Source organism: Ceratotherium simum, chromosome 15 (genome assembly GCF_057802395.1).
Source record: "Ceratotherium simum simum isolate JZ-2026a chromosome 15, ASM5780239v1, whole genome shotgun sequence".
Lineage (NCBI taxonomy): Eukaryota > Metazoa > Chordata > Mammalia > Perissodactyla > Rhinocerotidae > Ceratotherium > Ceratotherium simum.
Genome location: NC_141914.1, coordinates 12,109,991 through 12,127,109, shown reverse-complemented (window position 1 = coordinate 12,127,109; position 17,119 = coordinate 12,109,991). Strand labels below are relative to the sequence as shown.

The 17,119-nt window shown below is 40.0% G+C and overlaps 1 protein-coding gene across 1 annotated transcript in view; it reads left to right on the top strand.

Moving 5' to 3' along the window:
- GUCA1C (guanylate cyclase activator 1C) overlaps positions 1-16,042 on the top strand; it is a 31,619-nt gene extending 15,577 nt beyond the window's left edge. Inside the window, exons 2-4 of the mRNA XM_087439420.1 lie at positions 4,007-4,156; positions 8,457-8,584; positions 15,934-16,042. Coding sequence (XP_087295546.1) covers positions 4,007-4,156; positions 8,457-8,584; positions 15,934-16,042 — 387 coding nt within the window. The remainder of the gene's footprint in view (positions 1-4,006; positions 4,157-8,456; positions 8,585-15,933) is intronic.
- The last annotated feature ends 1,077 nt before the right edge of the window (positions 16,043-17,119 follow it).

The window sequence follows — 17,119 nt, the reverse complement described above, 5'->3', positions numbered from 1 at the left end:
AATGGAGATTACTGAAGATTGAGCTGCAGGGTGGATGAGGAGGAGCAGATGAGAGAGGAAGGGGGTATTGTGAAGAAATCCATAAATTTCTTGCAACTCGTGTTTAATTCCAGAAATGCAAGTACAGACCTTCCATTATTTTGAAATGAAGTTTTGATTGCTGTACTGTATTCGTGTGACTATGTCCTTATTCTGAAACGGAACCATGTGGGTCATAATTTTTCTAGTCTTAATAAAATTACATAACTTCAGGTGAGAATAACTCACAACTACAATAGCCACTTGGAAAGGTGGCTGCATGATAACATTGCCTACAAAGGAAGACATGGATAAGAAAAACAGCTTAGATTTGGTTACCAAATCTTAGGATATATCAGACTCACCTGGGGAATATATTAAAATGCAGACTCTTGGACTCCATCCTGAGTGGTTTTGATGCTGTTGTTTGGGGTGGGGGTCTAGGAAACTGGGTGCTATATTCCATTGTGATGCTGATTGACTTCCCATGTGATTCTGACTCAGGGACGTTGTGAACCCCACTCTGGCTCAAGGTCAATAGGTGTCCGACATCTCCAGACAGTTCTTTGTCCACAGGGGCTCCTGTAGCTCAACTACAGAAATACGGACTTCACAGTGTGCCTTTGGACATTCACTATTGCACTCTTCCCAGTGACATTTGCAGGGACATTTCCTCACCTTCTCTGTGACTCTTATCCCCCTTTCCTGTCCTTGAAATCTGTAGATTAACCAAAGACAATAATAATTTTTTCTTCTGACTTACAGAATAAGCGTTTATCTAAAACCCTCCCCCACACTAACACAAGCTATTAAATCACACTGGCTGAAGTTGTCTCACCAATGCAAATATCTACAAAATCTCAACAGAAAGATAATAGGAAAGGAGAGTTGGCTGTGGAATGGAAGGATTCATTTGCCTGACTGCATACAGAATGCTGCAATGAAGACAGGAAATGTTTTGCTTGCAGGAGCTTTTCAAAGAGTCTGCACTTGTCTAAGTAGGAAAGTTTCCTCGCCCATAATCATCTTTGCCTGTAGATTAACCAGGTTGTCCATTTTAAAACCATTCAATGAGAATATTTCTGCTCATCTCCTGGTAGGTTATGCCCAGAGCTCTCAGAACCTGGATTGGAAGATGTTACGGCCACCCACCCACTGTGCCTCATCATAACATACCAAGTGCTGTAAAGGCAGCATTGCTCAGTCTAGCCTGTTGCCATTCATCATGCAGGTGACACAGAAAACTGTGATCACTGAAGTGGGACTCGTAAAGTGAAACAAACCATCATGAAATGTAAGGTTTTTATGGAAACGTTGGAGGATCAGCTTTATGACAAGCCAGCTGAGTCAGTACAGGGAGGGTGCTTCTGTGACCTGCTGGGGAACATGCATAGTAACCACCCAGGAACAGCTGTACTGATTGGTCAGCCCTACAGACACAGGAGGAAGACCTGAGAGCAGATGTACTCCTGGTTGGATGCTGTCCACCCAGCTTGTATCCTCTGCACCTGCCAGTCTTGTTATTGAAAAATAATTGTCATGTCCCACTGAATCTGGAGATATATGTCTTTTTTTTCCTTTCTTCATTTTTATTTTTTTAAATTTATTTTATTGAGGTCATATTGGTTTATAACATTATATAAATTTCAGGTGTACATCACTATATTTCACCTTCTGCGTAGACTGCATCATGTTCACCACCAAAAGTCTAGTATCCATCTGTCACGGCACACATGTGCCCCTTTTCCTCTTTCACCCTCCCCCTGCCCCCTCTGGTAACCGCTGATCTATTATCCTTATCTATGTGTTTGTTTGTTTGTTTATCTTCCACATATGAGTGAATTAATATGGTAGTTGTCTTTCTCCATTTGACTTATTTTGCTTAGCATAATACCCTCAAGCTTCATCCATGTTATCGCAAATGGCATGATTTCATCTTTTTTGTGGCTGAGTAGTATTCCATTGTGTATATATATACCACATCTTCTTTATCCATTCATCTATTAATGGACATTCAGGTTGCTTCCAAGTCTTGGCTATTGTGAATAATGCTGTGATGAACATAGGGGTACATACATCTTTTCAAATTAATTTTTTCGTGTTCTTTGGATAAATACCCAAAAGTGGAATAGCTGGAACATATGGTATTTCTATTTTTAATTTTTTGAGAAATGGAGATATACATGTATTGATGTCATCTTAAGTAAATTTCAGCTCTATAATAACATTTTTCCCTTGTCTCAGCCATAGCTCTGCTAGGGATTAATAAGGTGAAGTAGTAGCAAGCCATAGGAAAAGCAGATGGAGAAAAGGTAAGACCACTTGCGTTTTGTACACTTGAGCAAACTTCCTTTAGGAGACCCATTCAGTCCGACTCCCATCTGTTAGAAATCTTATCTCTTATAAGACGTATCAAAGTTATTGATGAGGTAAAGATGCCTGCGTTGTAAAGTCTAAAAATCTAATACTTCAATGTGGTGAAATGATTTTTAAATATTTTCTTCTTATTTATTTATTTATTTATTTATTTATTTATTTTTTGTGAGGAGATCAGCCCTGAGCTAACATCTGCCAATCTTCCTCTTTTTTTGCTGGGGAAGACTGGCCCCGGGCTAACATCCGTGCCCATCTTCCTCCACTTTATATGGGACGCCGCCACAGCATGGCTTGCCAAGGAGTGCGTTGGTGTGCGCCTGGGATCCGAACCGGTGAACCTCGAGCCGCTGCAGCAGAGCGTGCACACTTAACCTCTTGCACCGCCAGGCCGGCCCCTTCTTATTATTTTTTTTTGACTATAATGATAAAATATCCACAGTGTAGAAAATTAAAAAGTGTAAAACATTTTGAAGACAATGCTATGGTGATTAGCACATTGGCTTCCAATATCTGAGATGCTGTAGTTGTCTTTAAAAAAAAAAAAAAGCCATTAACCAGTCAAATAAGCTTTGCTTCAGATCCAGAATTACTGTTGACTTCTCATAGCCCTCTCTCATAGACGGTCTCATAGACTGGTGATTTTCTTATAGAACTGATAGAACTAGACACAAAAGCTTGAGACCCAAAGCAAACACGTATCACTTTACAGATCAATAAGTCTAAAGCCCTTTATTTCCAAGGGAAAAGGTACTTTATGTCACATCCTGCTTTGTAAATAGAACTTGACATCCCAAATATTCCAAAGAGAATGCAGCTGACAGTATGTTTTCTTGGGCTGGATGCGCTACCACCAGCATCTGACCTCATATGGGAAAATAGCAGAGAGCGGGTCACACACCTCCCTAGAGCTGACCACCTCTCTTAAGATAGTCGAGCATTTGGCTGAGCCAGGTTTGAAGTGTATGATTCTTAAGAATGACACAGACTGTTTCTGTTTCAGCTGAGAATATTTCACCGATTTAAAACAGGTTGAAGGCAACTACCTAAGCTTTTAACTCTTAAACAATTTTTTCTAAGATTGACCAATATGACAAAATCTTTATAGAAAAAAAGGCTCATAAATTTTGATTCATACTGAAAATGATGCACTTAAAAGCAATCCTGGAGTTTAGCAGTCCAAAAATATCAACCGGGTTCTCTAAAAAGGAGTACAGAATTTAGCTACTTGATATGTTTCACTTCTATTAAAAATTTGGTACCTGGTCTTCTTCCTGAGTGGAGGACAAAACCTGAAGATATTCAGGAAAAGACAACCACTATGGGGTGCTCAGTGGTGAAGACTCAGCCTTCTATCATGGCATTTCAGAACCATTTTGGGGGGCATAAAAAGTAGATATTTTCTCTAAAAAGGCACTTATATATTTAAAGTTACTCGTTTCTATACATATTGCCCATGTATTGTTTTTTAATGAAGTACCAGGGAAAATTCTATGCTGAAACCTTCTGGGTTGCATTAAATTGTCCTCAAGGTCCTGCTCATGAGTGATGACTTTTCAAATATAAAACAATTGTTCTTAAATATTTATTTCCCTTTCCACCTTGCTTTCCATAGGACGGATTTATTGACTTTTTAGAGTTCATTGCTGCTATAAATCTAGTTGTACGAGGAAAAGTGGAGCAAAAATTAAAATGGTATTTTAAGCTGTATGATGCTGATGGAAGTGGTTCTATTGACAGAAAGGAACTACTGAACATCTTCATGGTAAGTGAAGTAGTAAAGTATCCTTTGCAGGACATTATATAGTTAATTCAGTTTTCCTCCCTATGGGGTTGGTGACAGCTCCTATGTGGTTGGCTATTCTCAGCATGTACACTTGGAATTGCTGAAGAATATAAGTTGCAGTAGCCTATTGGTTAGTGAGGGTGCAGCTGCAAATCAGCATTTTCTCCTCAATGCAGTCCACTCTGAAGTTCACAAATTTAGCAGAGTATTGAGATGAAAAATGAAATAAACATGATGTTCTTAAGCAACTTTTTCTCTGCCTTGGTGCAGACAGTCTTGCAGGGAGCAGCTAAAATACAAGATGGTTTGTATTCCAAGAGATGTGGAGTAAGAATGAAGGCACCCAGTGACTCATTTTTCTGGGAGCTGGACTAAAGTAGTTCTAATGGATAGCTCAGGGATCTTAGATCATTTCCATCTCCAAAGTTCAATGAGTGCCTTTCTAAATCTCCTCCCACCCCCTGCCAATGGAGTGGGATAGGTATCACGGTTGAGATAAAATGGATCCCAGAGTAAAAATGTGATTAAATGGGACAATGCACCTAAATGAAGATGAGTAGTAAAATAAACATTACGAATGCAATGCACTGAATTTGTGGCAGAATCAAAGAGAGTTAGAATCAGTTGTCTTAGAAATGATCTGGTCCAAATTCTTTCTTTTATAGATGAAGGAGCTGAGTTACAAACGTAATACATAGTAGAAATACTAGCCAAAATGCAAGAAAAAAATAAATGGGTAGAGCTACAATTATAATTAAACCTCTCAATAAATGGACAAAGCTGTTAAAATTTAAAGCTGTTTAGCAAATGTGGAGTTAGCCACATATGGAAAGAATTCAAGGGTATGATAATATTCATATTGCTACAACCTTAATCTCACAAAGACCATTCACAGAAACAAGTACTAAGATGTACTTTGTAACTGAACTTTGTAAGCATTAAAATTCAGAAATTCTGTATACATGTTATGTGTTGCAACATAAAATTAGGAATCTAAAATATTCTATATAGAGTGCCCAACCCCATGTAAATTTCAAATAGTCTCTTAAACAAATATACTAATGCTTATTTTTAAAATATTTAATATGTAACACAGCATACAAATATTAGGGGATGCCTCCAAAGCAGTATTCAGAGCAGGGTTTCTTATCCCGGGGTTTTTGGCTCTATGACCTTCAGGAATCCTTAAAGCCCTTGAGACTGAGGACAAAATTTTCCCTGTATGTTATCCATTTCTGGGAAGGGAGAGGATTCACCAGAGTCTCAAAAGGATAAGGAAGAACAAAAGGATAAAATTGATTTTGTCTAAATCGTATGGGAAAATTTATATAGATTGTCATTCAATAAAATATATAGCTTAAGTTAGTGAGTAAAGGAAAGAGAAATATTAAGCAGCTAATAGAGTTTTTCCTTAAGGTGTTTAGAAAGAGAACAAAAAGAAAGAAGGGAAACTGAAATAATAAAAGCACAGAGCAGAAATTCATTTAATAATTGGATACTATTTGTCTCCAGTTGAATTAATAAAGATTAAAAACAATAAGACACTCTTACCCACCATGGAGGGGTTATCAGCAGACATCAGTTTCCTGGAAATCGGTAATCTGCAGCAAGAGGCAAAAGTTTATCTTCATTTTAGAGTCGACATTACTTTTGATTAGGAAAAACAATCATTAATGTCATCAAATATAAAAGTTCTATGATTTACAATCACAGAATTGCTTAAAATAGTAAAAATAAAAAAGAGAAATGTTTAAATAAATGAACACAATGGAATATGTACTTATTAAAAAATTAGTGCTCTGTGAACACACTTCCTATATAACGGCCAGTGAAAAAAACAGCAAGGTAAGGAATAATACACAATGTATAATATAAGTTCTCTCAACACATGATAACAGGATGTTAAAATGGAGTTCAGCCCAGGCATGGAGAGATCTGAAAGACGCACGACAATGAATACAGGCAGAATTTACAAAGGAAGTAGCTACATTTTAATCTCACTTCAAGGTATAAAATGGTCAAGAGGAGGGTTTTGGGGAAGGATTATTGGAGAGGATTTCACGGGTAAGAGCCCTCAAGTCAGTAGCCTGGGGATTCGAGGAGACCATTGAGATGTGGATGCACTCTGCAAATGGGAGAACACCGCGTTCCAGTGTTTGAGTCACACCTGAGAAATCTAAAGAAGCAGAGCATGGCAGCAAAGTAGAGAGATGAAGTTCAGGAAGTCTCTGCATTCCTAGAATTTGCTGGAACAAAGGATGCCAGGGTGTTTTCCATGGATCAGATGTGGCCTGCTGTGAGAGGAAGCTGGTATAGAATTATCTTGGATATTGTCCAGCTGAGCCACCTGGAGGGGCAAGGGAACCTCAGAAGAGAAAAGCTGGAGGTTGGGAGATCTGGAAAGTGGTTCTCAACCAGGAGCGATTTTGCACTCCCCCTCCCCCAGGGGACATTTGGCAATGCCTGGAGACATTTTGATTGTCCACTGGGGAGTGGGGGGGCGGTGTGGTGTTACTGTTCTCTATTGGTTAGTGAGACCAGGGATGCTGCTAAACATTCGATAGTGCACAGAACAATCTTGAACAAGAAAGAATTCTCTAGTCTAAAATGTCGATTGTGCAGATGTTGAGAAACCCAGATCTGGAGCCTGTAGCAGGAGCCCCAAAGGATCAGCTGTAATCAAAATGCATGATTCTGTCTCGGGAATTGCAGGAGAGCGAGTCTCGGTAATGGAAGCAGCGGAGGGAAAGGGGCAGAAGAGGGGCAGAGGGGGCGGGGGCGTCTCAGAAAGAGTGGACTTCAAACATCTGCCATCCAGAGAGCTCTGGAACTAGATAATTGTGACCTGCCAGGTCAGAGCTCTCCTGCTCCCCTCTCTCTCCCTCCTCCTGCTCCTTCTCGGAGAATGGTCAGAGAAGGGCTTGGCAAAATGCAAGAGAAAGAGCAGATATGCTAAATGCGGAAGGAAAGAAGGAAACAGACCACACCTCCTTGCCCACCCCCACCATGCTTCTCCTGTAAGAGAAAGAGGGAAAATATAGGTACAGTGAGGACTTCCTCCAAAAATATCCCCTCAGGCCTCCGATCAGTCCTTCATGCTCACTTATAATGCCAGGAGATGGGTGATGGACAAATCTGAGAAATTTCATGATCTTTTATTATGACTTATATATGTGGTCTAGTATCACTGCGGGATGTAGGAATACTGGATGCCAGTCCAAATTTTCTAGGCTTTGGGGCCTCTACTAAAACACTGAGAAACCCTAAAAACTTTCATCTAATAGGATGCTACATGTATATAACCATTAGTCTAACGGTATTAGACTAATGATCTAGTATTCTAATATAGCTATTACCCTATATTTAACTGAGAGATCTCAGCTTGCTGAGGCCAAGAGTGGTGCTTTACCACTGTTTATTATGAATAATCCTGGATTTGGTACTAGCGATGCTTGGGAAGCAGCTAAAGAGATAGTCATATTTAAGACCATGCCCTCTGATGGAAATATGTTGCCAGCAGGTTTTCCGAAGATCCCTTCGTGTTCAATCGAGATAGTTATGTTCAAAATCCCAGATGACTCATTCCCCCTCTCTCTTTCTCTCTTTCATTTTATTATGAATTTCTACCTTAAATATGGGTCATTAAATTTAATCACCTGGTGGGGGCAAGGGAGAGGGTTGTTAAATCTTCCCTCTAGGAAAGCTGGAAATATCACTTTCTCTGGGTTCCCTGAGAACTTTTATGATGAAAAGGTGCTGGCAGAGTGTGAGAGAGATTCGGGATCCTTCTAAGGCGTGTATATCTGGCTTCCCAGTTGATCATTCTACAAAAGGGCACAAAGGACCAGAGGTGCCAGTGGCAGAAGCCAGAAGAAGCCTTAGATGCTCACAAAACATCATTTCATGTTCAACCATAAGATGGAAGATAATTCGTCTGAAATTGAGAACACTGTTTCCTGAATCCAAAACACTTATGACAGCGACCACTGCAGTTTTTCTCCAGTGAGCTCTTTGCATCTTTTGTGACCTGATATGTTGAATGGATCCCTTTGTGCTGTATAAAATAAAACTTCAGACTGTATTCAGTTAATTTGATGTCCAAACCTCATTACCCAAAACTGACATGCAATCTTTTTATTTATTTTTAACAACTAGAACAGGTTGGATAGTAAAACTGACATGAACACATCCCCAAATTCTGTCACATTGGGGTAGAAATGTCACAAAATGTATTTGCTTCCAGCGAAGTTGAACTTTCTGATTTAATTTCTCTCTGCAGGCTGTCCAAGCCCTCAACGGCCAGCAAACCCTGAGTCCCGAAGAATTCACCAACTTGGTGTTTCATAAGATTGATGTAAACAATGACGGTAAGGAGGCTGCTTTCCTCGGGCTCGCTTTTCTTACAAAGTAGATGGAGGTAGTGGAGGGAGTGCCATTTAGACAAAAGCATGAACCTTTCAAGAGAGCCCTAGCTGTGAAATCATTTGGGCTTTATAATTTGAGCAGTCCAATGTTCTCCAGTTGGTGCAACTCAATTGAGTAAATATTTATTGACCGATTTACATTCAATGCATGACGCTTGACACTTTGGGAGCTATGAAGAAGAGTGAAGGGAGACATAAGAAAAGAAAACTGGCAGAATATGAGATGAAGGACCCTCTGCTGTTTGCTCTGGGGATATGTTCTAGTAATTAATTCCTTTCTACTGGAGGTTTCTCATCAACTTAGGAATAAACTTAAGTTTTCCCTACTGTCAAAATCATTCCTTCAATTATGCCATCTTCTCCTATCAGATTTTTTTCCTTCCCTTTGACTAGACGTTTCTGGAAAGAGTTGCCTGTGCTTGCCTCCATTTCTGCGCTTTCTAGCTTTACTACATTTCTACTCTTTCTGCTCATTTCTCCATCTGCTCTTTCTACCCTAAAATTGGGGCTCCTCTCTAGCTCAGAGAAGGCACTTCTTCAGAGGCAGGCATGAAAAGGGGAGACACAGACATTCCAAGAGAAGGGAGAGGGCTTATACCAAATGGCTTTGATCTCAGTAAACTGGTAGGTGGGCTTATTGACTTGAGATTGAGGCAGCATATCTAGGAATGGTCCATGAAAAAAACAGAAAGTTTGGCATTGTGGAAAATATGATATTAGTAAGAGATTAAAAAACAAAAAAAGATGGCTATGAGGCATTGGGATTCCAGCCATGGTTGTCTTCAATTCAAAGTAGCTTTTGCCACAGAATCAATCTGCCCGCCATAGGTCACTTCTTCTAGTGGACACTAGAGGGCAGTACAGCCCCGTGTTGAGTGGGGCAGTTTGCAGTAGTCGAATGTCGCCGCCCGGTCAGCAGGATGCGATGGTGAGGAGGCTGGGAGGGAGTTCCAATGAAATCACCATTACGGACAAGCCAAACAACTGCGCAAGAGTATAATTCGGAGAAAAACAGCTTGGAAGTGTATCAATAGCATCAATCTTCCTCTTGAGGACCCAGTACCAGATCTGCCTCACTTCAATCTCAAGTCAGTATGCTCACTTAGAAGTTTACCATGAAAGCCATTTGATGTAATCACTCATATTTGAGTCTATACGGATTGAGAATAAAATGAGTCAGCTCATGTGAAAGCTTGCAAGGAACAGATTCAGACTACCCGGGGCTGATAAAGAAGCTAAGTGAAGCTAGAAAAGGACCAGAGAAATGAGAAGTGGAAGATCTTCTGAGGCCAATAAACCCTCTTTAGAATATGCAAGCAAAAATGATGACCCTCGAACAGGAGAAATGCTGTAGGTTTTCTTCTGTTTTGTTTTAATTTTTAGTCTTAGAGGTGCTGCAGGATGGCAGGGATTGGAGTAGAGAGGATAAACCGTTTCAGCCCGGGCTGAAATCACTGATCAAAGGACGAGTATTCTGGAAGTAGATGGGACATCAGGAACGTCTAAGACTTAGTATATACAGTGAATTACAAAAGGGCAGGTCAAGAATGTTTGAAAATATCTACGGATCCTGCTTTTAGTTTTGGGAGTGGGCACATAGAAGAAAATGACCCACCTTGGAGCAGTCTGAGGATTGTGGTATCCTTAACAAGAGGCTCAGTTTCTATTAGTTTGAGGGAACGGTTAATGTGTTCCAGAAAACAAGAAAATAAGGCAGGGCTCTTTGTTTGCTATCCAAGCAGTTTCCTCAAGAACAAAGTATAAGAAACCAATAAAATGGGGAATGTGGTTGGAAGCGGCCTAGAAATAGAAATATCTGGGATGGAAAAGGATGCGAATCTGGAAGAGTGAAGGTGCGCTTCACTTAGGGAGGTTGCCTGCAGTTAGGGAAACGGGCTCTTTGACCTGGAAGAATACGTCAGAAGAGGGAGCATGCATTATGGTTTCTGGAATAGCTTAGAGAACTAACTACACAAATCATTTCCTCTGTTATAAAAACTTGTATTTTAAGAAAAAAAATATCATCGACTTTCAGAAAATGAAGATATCAAATAAAGTAGTTGCACTTTGGAATATCACTGAACCACTGTTTCTTGGCAAATGCATAAACAGAGCTAAAAATGATGGAATTTGCTTTTATATGTGAATTATTGGAGGCTGTTATATTATCTCAAGAGACAGCTAGGCCATTCCATGTATCAAGAAAAAGATGCTAAAATCGTATCATTGGGGGCCCGCCCTGTGACGTGGCAGTTAGGTGCTCACGCTCCACTGCTGGCAGCCCAGCTTCAGATCCTGGGCACACACCAACACACTGCTTGTCAGCCCATGCTGTGGCGACATCCCACATAAAAGTAGAGGAGGATCGGCATGGATGTTACCTCAGGGCTAATCTTCCTCACAAAAAAGCAAAAAACAACAACAAAAAAATTGTACCATTGGACAGAGACAGCCTACTGCACCAGAAGACAAGGAGGAGAAGGTAATGAAGACATAGAAGGTTGATATTTGCAGAAGGGTAAAAGGATCTTGCCAGTATTTGACAGAGGAGAATAAAGTGCTTCACTCACATAAAGGGAAGTTAGTACCACAGAGGAGGATGTCTGTTCACATTTATACAAGCCTAAGTATATATACCTCAAATCTGATTTTTAAATTGTTTATCATCATTAAATATCAGTGTTGGTAGAAATAGAGATGTTCCATCAAGTATACCAGAACAGTGTTGACTACGTGCTAACATATATTGTTTTTGATTTCTCAAAATAAAAGCAAGCACACCATTGGTACCTGATCATCCAACAAATATTGAAACTAAAGATGAAGATCACAGTGCAAGAGACAACCAAAAAAACTTCAGGAACATACATGAAAATCCTATTTGACTGCAAATTGTTTGCAAAAGAATGACCAATATCAAATCCGTTGGGACAGAAAAGTATACAACAGCTATGAAGTATTCTATACGTAATTATCATGGTAGTTAGCAAGTTAGAAGATTAGTCAAAAGAGACGTGTAAGATTCATGCTGGGAAAATAAAAAGATGCAGAGGTATAAGCTCCATGAGGGCGAGAACTATTTCTGTTTTATGTCCTTTAGTATTTCTTGTGCTCACACTTCCTGGCACATGCTCTATAAATAGTTGTAAAATGAATGAGTCTCTGATAAGATGTCATATGAAAAACAAAGGAGGAAATAAAGAAGAAACAAGAACAATATGCAATGCTATATGTAGGAAGAAAGGCATCTAGGAGACTGTTTTGGAAATTAATATATATAGGCATATGCATTGCAAACTTCATAAAATATAAACGTGGATTTATTGGCAGGAATTAATTACCAATGGAAAGCAGAACTGGGGGGCCGGAGAGAGGTTAAAGGGGGTTCTTTTTTTTTTCATTACACCTTTCTCTAATGTGTGAATTTTTTACCATGAGCATGTATTGTTGTTACAATTCAACAAGTTAGTTTTATTTTTATATTACGAATAAAACCACCCAGGAGGGAAAGCTTGAACAGAATCACAAAGACAGAAAATTGAAGCTGAACATGCAATATTATTGAAGGATGCAAATAGAGAGGACAGCAGGACCAGTCAGGATAAACGATTAAGCATGGAATTCTACAGCCTTTCCTACGGGAAGGGTAGCAATCCGCATTCTACCGTGTGCCTCTAAGGAGTCATTCCCCGCATGATTTAGGCAGATTCATAGGTGCTGTTCATAGCCTCAAGCGCAGAACGGGTCCAGGCAAGTTTAACATAGCGCCAAATAGCGCAGGGACACGGAGACTTAAGTGGCTCATAATAATAAACCGTGAAAGTGAAAAGAGACAGAAGGAGGCCAAAGAGGAAATGAAAGACGGTGATTATTGAACAGATATTTTGAGTAAAAGAGGACAGGGACAGAACATAAAGGAAGAGATTTTATTGAGCGACTAACAAGAAAGACCAGTGTTTTAGACGAGAACATTGTGGAAAGCCACGAGGGTCACGGTGAATCAAACTGGGAAACTGGGACCTACCAGGAGATCAGAGGGAATGGAGTTTCTTCAGATAAGAGGAGAAACTGCTGCCCGTGAAACTCGGCTATAAGATGCTGCTAAATGCCTCTGCTGCCACCTTGCTAACGAATACAGAACTGGTGTCGTGAACACCTTCACCAGCATCCTTCCTTGAAGACGTGGTCGTTCACATCTCCTGAGTCTCGCCCTTCCCATCTTTGGTAATTTCCCAGCCCCAGCACAATTTTTCATGAAGTTTTAATTGAAAAGAATTTAAAAAAATTTTTCTTTACACAGGCTTATTTCTTTTAAAACTAGGCTAGGGGCCGGCCCGGTAGTGTAGCCGTTAAGTGCGTGCGCTCTGCTGTGGCGGCCCATGGCTCAGATCCCGGGTGCACCAACGCACCACTTGTCTGTCAGGCCATGCTGTGGTGGCGTCCCATGTAAAGTAGAGGAAGATGGGCACGGATGTTAGCCCAGGGCCAGTCTTCCTCAGCAAAAAGAGGAGGATTGGCATGGATGCTAGCTCAGGGCTGAGTTTCCTCACCAAAAAAAAAACTACGCTGACTTCTTTAGAACAAAAATGCTACCATGTGTATACACCATAAATTTTGGCTTTTTTTTTGGTGTGGGGGGGTGACTTTTGTTTTGTTATAAAAGGTACTTAAGACGTTAATGGGAAGAAGTACATGATCCAGGACTATCGACAGGATAATCAGACTGCAAAAGCAGGACTAAAGAAAATATTCATGGATAGCTGTCCTGTCACCAGTGAAACTGCTGAAATTGGTAGTGAGATGGAGGAGCACCTGTAACACTGACCTTCACGGTCCCCAGGAGTGGAGAACACGTCCGCGGACACAACAAACAGCCCTGAGCAATGTAGATATAAATTCTGTGCATATGTATATTTCAACACATAAAAATAAAATTGTGCAATTCCTGAATTATGCCCTACAAAATTTGAAGTGAGTCTCTAAACATAAAACAAAATAATAAAACCTCAAAAATCATTTCAGGTCCTTCAGAGTCTTTTGATCTCCAGCTCAATCATCTCTTACCGGCTTTGGCTCTTTGCTGGTAGATTTTTTGATGGGAAGTTTCTGGACCTGCATAGACAATCATTTCTAAGGAGACCTAGAAATCATCCTTTTAATTTTGGGGAACATAAATCCACAGACGAATTAAAGAGGATTAGGAAGCAATGTTTAAGAACATCAGATACAGGAAAGAGATCCATCAACATCATTTTCTGAGCACCTCCCACATTCACGACACTGTAGTCGGCTGTACTGGTGGTAGCCGTGCAGTAGAGGAAAGGACAATTGCAGTTAGGGCTCAATAAATGTCTGATGAATAAATGAACGAATGCTAAGTGCTAGAGGGAAAAGAGGGAGGAAAATTTCAAAATAAGTACTTTAGATAGAAATAGTAAATGTTATAAGTTGCTAGAGGTAGAAATTGGCTTAATTTGAAAAGGAGAGAATTTTCTATGGTGAGTGGTTAGGTAATGTGAAAAAAAAGATATACAGAGTTGACAGGTGTTTTGAAGAAAGTGAAAAAACGGCAGTGAAGAATTCCATCTTTTAAAAAGTTGCTAAGAGAGTAGATCTTAAAAGTTCTCATCACAAGGAAAGAAATTGTAACTATGTGAGGTGATGGATGTTAACTAAACTTATTGAGTTAACTAAACTCATTTCACAATATAGACATATATCAAATCATTATGTTGCACACCTTAAACTAATACAATATTATATGTCAATTATATCTCAAAAAAATTTCAAAAAAAAACAAAAGGATTCCATCTTCTCTCTCTTTTCCACGTCAGTAACCTGCGTTGGTTTTCCACCCCGACGGCGACTCTACCCCAGTGCCTTGAGAAACAGCCTCTTTCCCTGTCAGCAGTGATAACAAACTGTCGTAACTGAGCACTCAAAACAGACTTCAGCTCCCCATCTCCCTCCCCCGTCTCCTTCCCCAGCCCCCCATCTCCCCTCTTCCATCTCCACTGCGGTCATGCTGAGCCCCTAGAAATTTGAAGTCTTTTGGGCTGGGGATTTAGCAGCTGAGATTTCTTTTTGCAAAGGATAGTTCTTTTGTTACCTGTGGTCCCCCTGCCTCCCCCCGCTGCCCCCATATGACCCTCCCCACCCCCGCACTTGCCACTCCCCTTTATTTTCAGTTTTCTCTCCTTCACTTTGGTTTATTCCAGGTTGCACTTTCCCTAGAATACATAGGGGCCTCTATTCCCACCTGCTGCTAGCTGGGATTTTCCATAGACTTCTCTGGCATAAGGAAACAGGGACAAAGATTAGATTTCCCTCTAAAACCTGTATTTTAGTGTTTTGCCATTGAAACTAAAAGCATATCTTATGAAAATGTGATGATTCAGGCTTATTTATATTTGAATCACTATCGTGGTGTTTTACATATTTGTCATTATCCACTAAAGGTTCAGGTACGGTATAACACGTGATTTCCGTTCCTGCTGACTCTCTGCCTCAGGTGCACATTCTCTAGTTACTGAATGTACTTGTGTGGGGCTGACCCTCCACCCAGCCACAAACCCTACTAGGTACAATCTCTTTGAGTTCAGGAACTGCATCTGTACCCCTCAACTGGAATACACCCATAATTACAATCCAAATGATTTAAGTCAACAGAGAAGCCCACCCCAACACTCTCACCCAAAGATGTTGAAGGTTATCTTGTGGGATGATGGTCGTGGAAAAACATGGCAGCCAGTACACATGGGTATAAGGTGATAGTTTTATAGCACCGGACTGGCTAGTGCAGGCCAAAAGCTTAAGTCAAGGAGATAAAATTAGGAACCAAAATCAGAAAAGGAGAGGAGAGCTAATACCAATAATTATATGTGGAATGAATAAATGTTTAACCTTCCTCACAGCTGTGGATAGTCCCTAGAATTATTTCCTCAGAGAAAAGAATGTTGAAAGCAGTCTTGCAAACAGACATTTCCTCCTGATCTTAGAAATCTGAAATCTTCATGCTCCTATGACTTGGTCATATCTTCAAGGTTAGAGGTCAAATAGTAAACACTGTGTAGAGATGTAAATGTATGTGTGAACACAGGTGCATTACCTGATGTTCTCAACTCAAAATAAAAACAGATTGTATCCATCATATTTATTTTCACTGGCAACCCTTCCATTAAATGCTTTCCTATATAAGGACAATCAAAGAATTTAGAGTCTGGTTGAGGTGAAAGGATATCAAAAGAAGAATACCAATAAAAATATCAGTGAATATGCTGGAGAGTGGTATGGACAAAGCTTCTTGTTAATTATTCATTTATTATTTTCTAGGAGAATTGTCTTTAAAAGAATTTATCAGTGGCACAGAAAACGATCAGGATCTTCTGGAGATTGTTTCCAAGAGCTTCGACTTTTCCAGTGTACTGAAAGTCATCTGTAATGGGAAGCAGCTGGACACAGGAGGGAGGCTTCCTCCAAACCGTCGGAGAAGGCGGGTCTAGGGAAGGCGAAAATGATGTGGCCGTGGGAATGCCTTTCCCAGCTTTCAGTGGACGCAAAACTTTCAGTTGAGAAGAAATGAAATTTTCCCCATGTACATGCTATTGATTTCAGAGTTTTATTGTAATTGGTATCAACTTATGAATACATCACTTAAGTCCCACAGATGCATCCATAAAGATCCGAGACAGGAGAAGTGTTGCTCTTCTGTTTATGCATTAGTCCTCTCTCTGCAGATTAGAAAATGATGATTAAACTGAAGGATTGTCTCTGTATCAGTTCAAAATAGGGCTCCCATGTATGTTTCCTTGCACACCTAAATTAATCTGCATCCTGAAATAGAACTGGATTATCTGGCAATGTCTGCTCAGTTTAGCATTCTTCTTGGATTAAACATGCATTCAGCAAATATGTTTGCTGCCTCTTGGCTCTCGTTGCAACTGTGTATTATAAATGACTGTGTTCTGTTTCTATCAAGAAACTTTTTTTCTGCCCGTCTTTTTTATTCCTTACCCTGAATGCTGTCTTGAATTAGTAATAATGTTCTGCTCTGAAGGAAAAGTCTTAAGTTATGTAGTAAGAGGAGAAAATTTCTGGCTGGGCAATGAGAATGTTTCCATCTGATTTGTCATAAATGTGGGTCCAGTTGTGCATGAAAATGTGATGCATCATGTGTAATTATTATGCCAGTTGGAGGTTTGATCAGAACAGCAGACAGCCAGACTATGCAACAACAAGCACTTGACATTTTAAACGGTCCTGACATTATAGCTCTGACATTTCATTTTTTATATCCTTTCCAAAAAATGAAATGATGAATGAGATTTCTTGATGGGTTAGAACTTTTTAAGTTTGGGGTGCTGTATTACAGGCCCATTAGTACATCTGTCAATGCAAGGCTTTCTCATGGAAACACAGTGGAGGTTGAAGAGCAGATGGAGTTGCCTTTGTGTTAAAAGCTTCCTAATTATGCTTTAATATGCAAATTGGGGTTAAAAACACAACTGAAATTACAAAG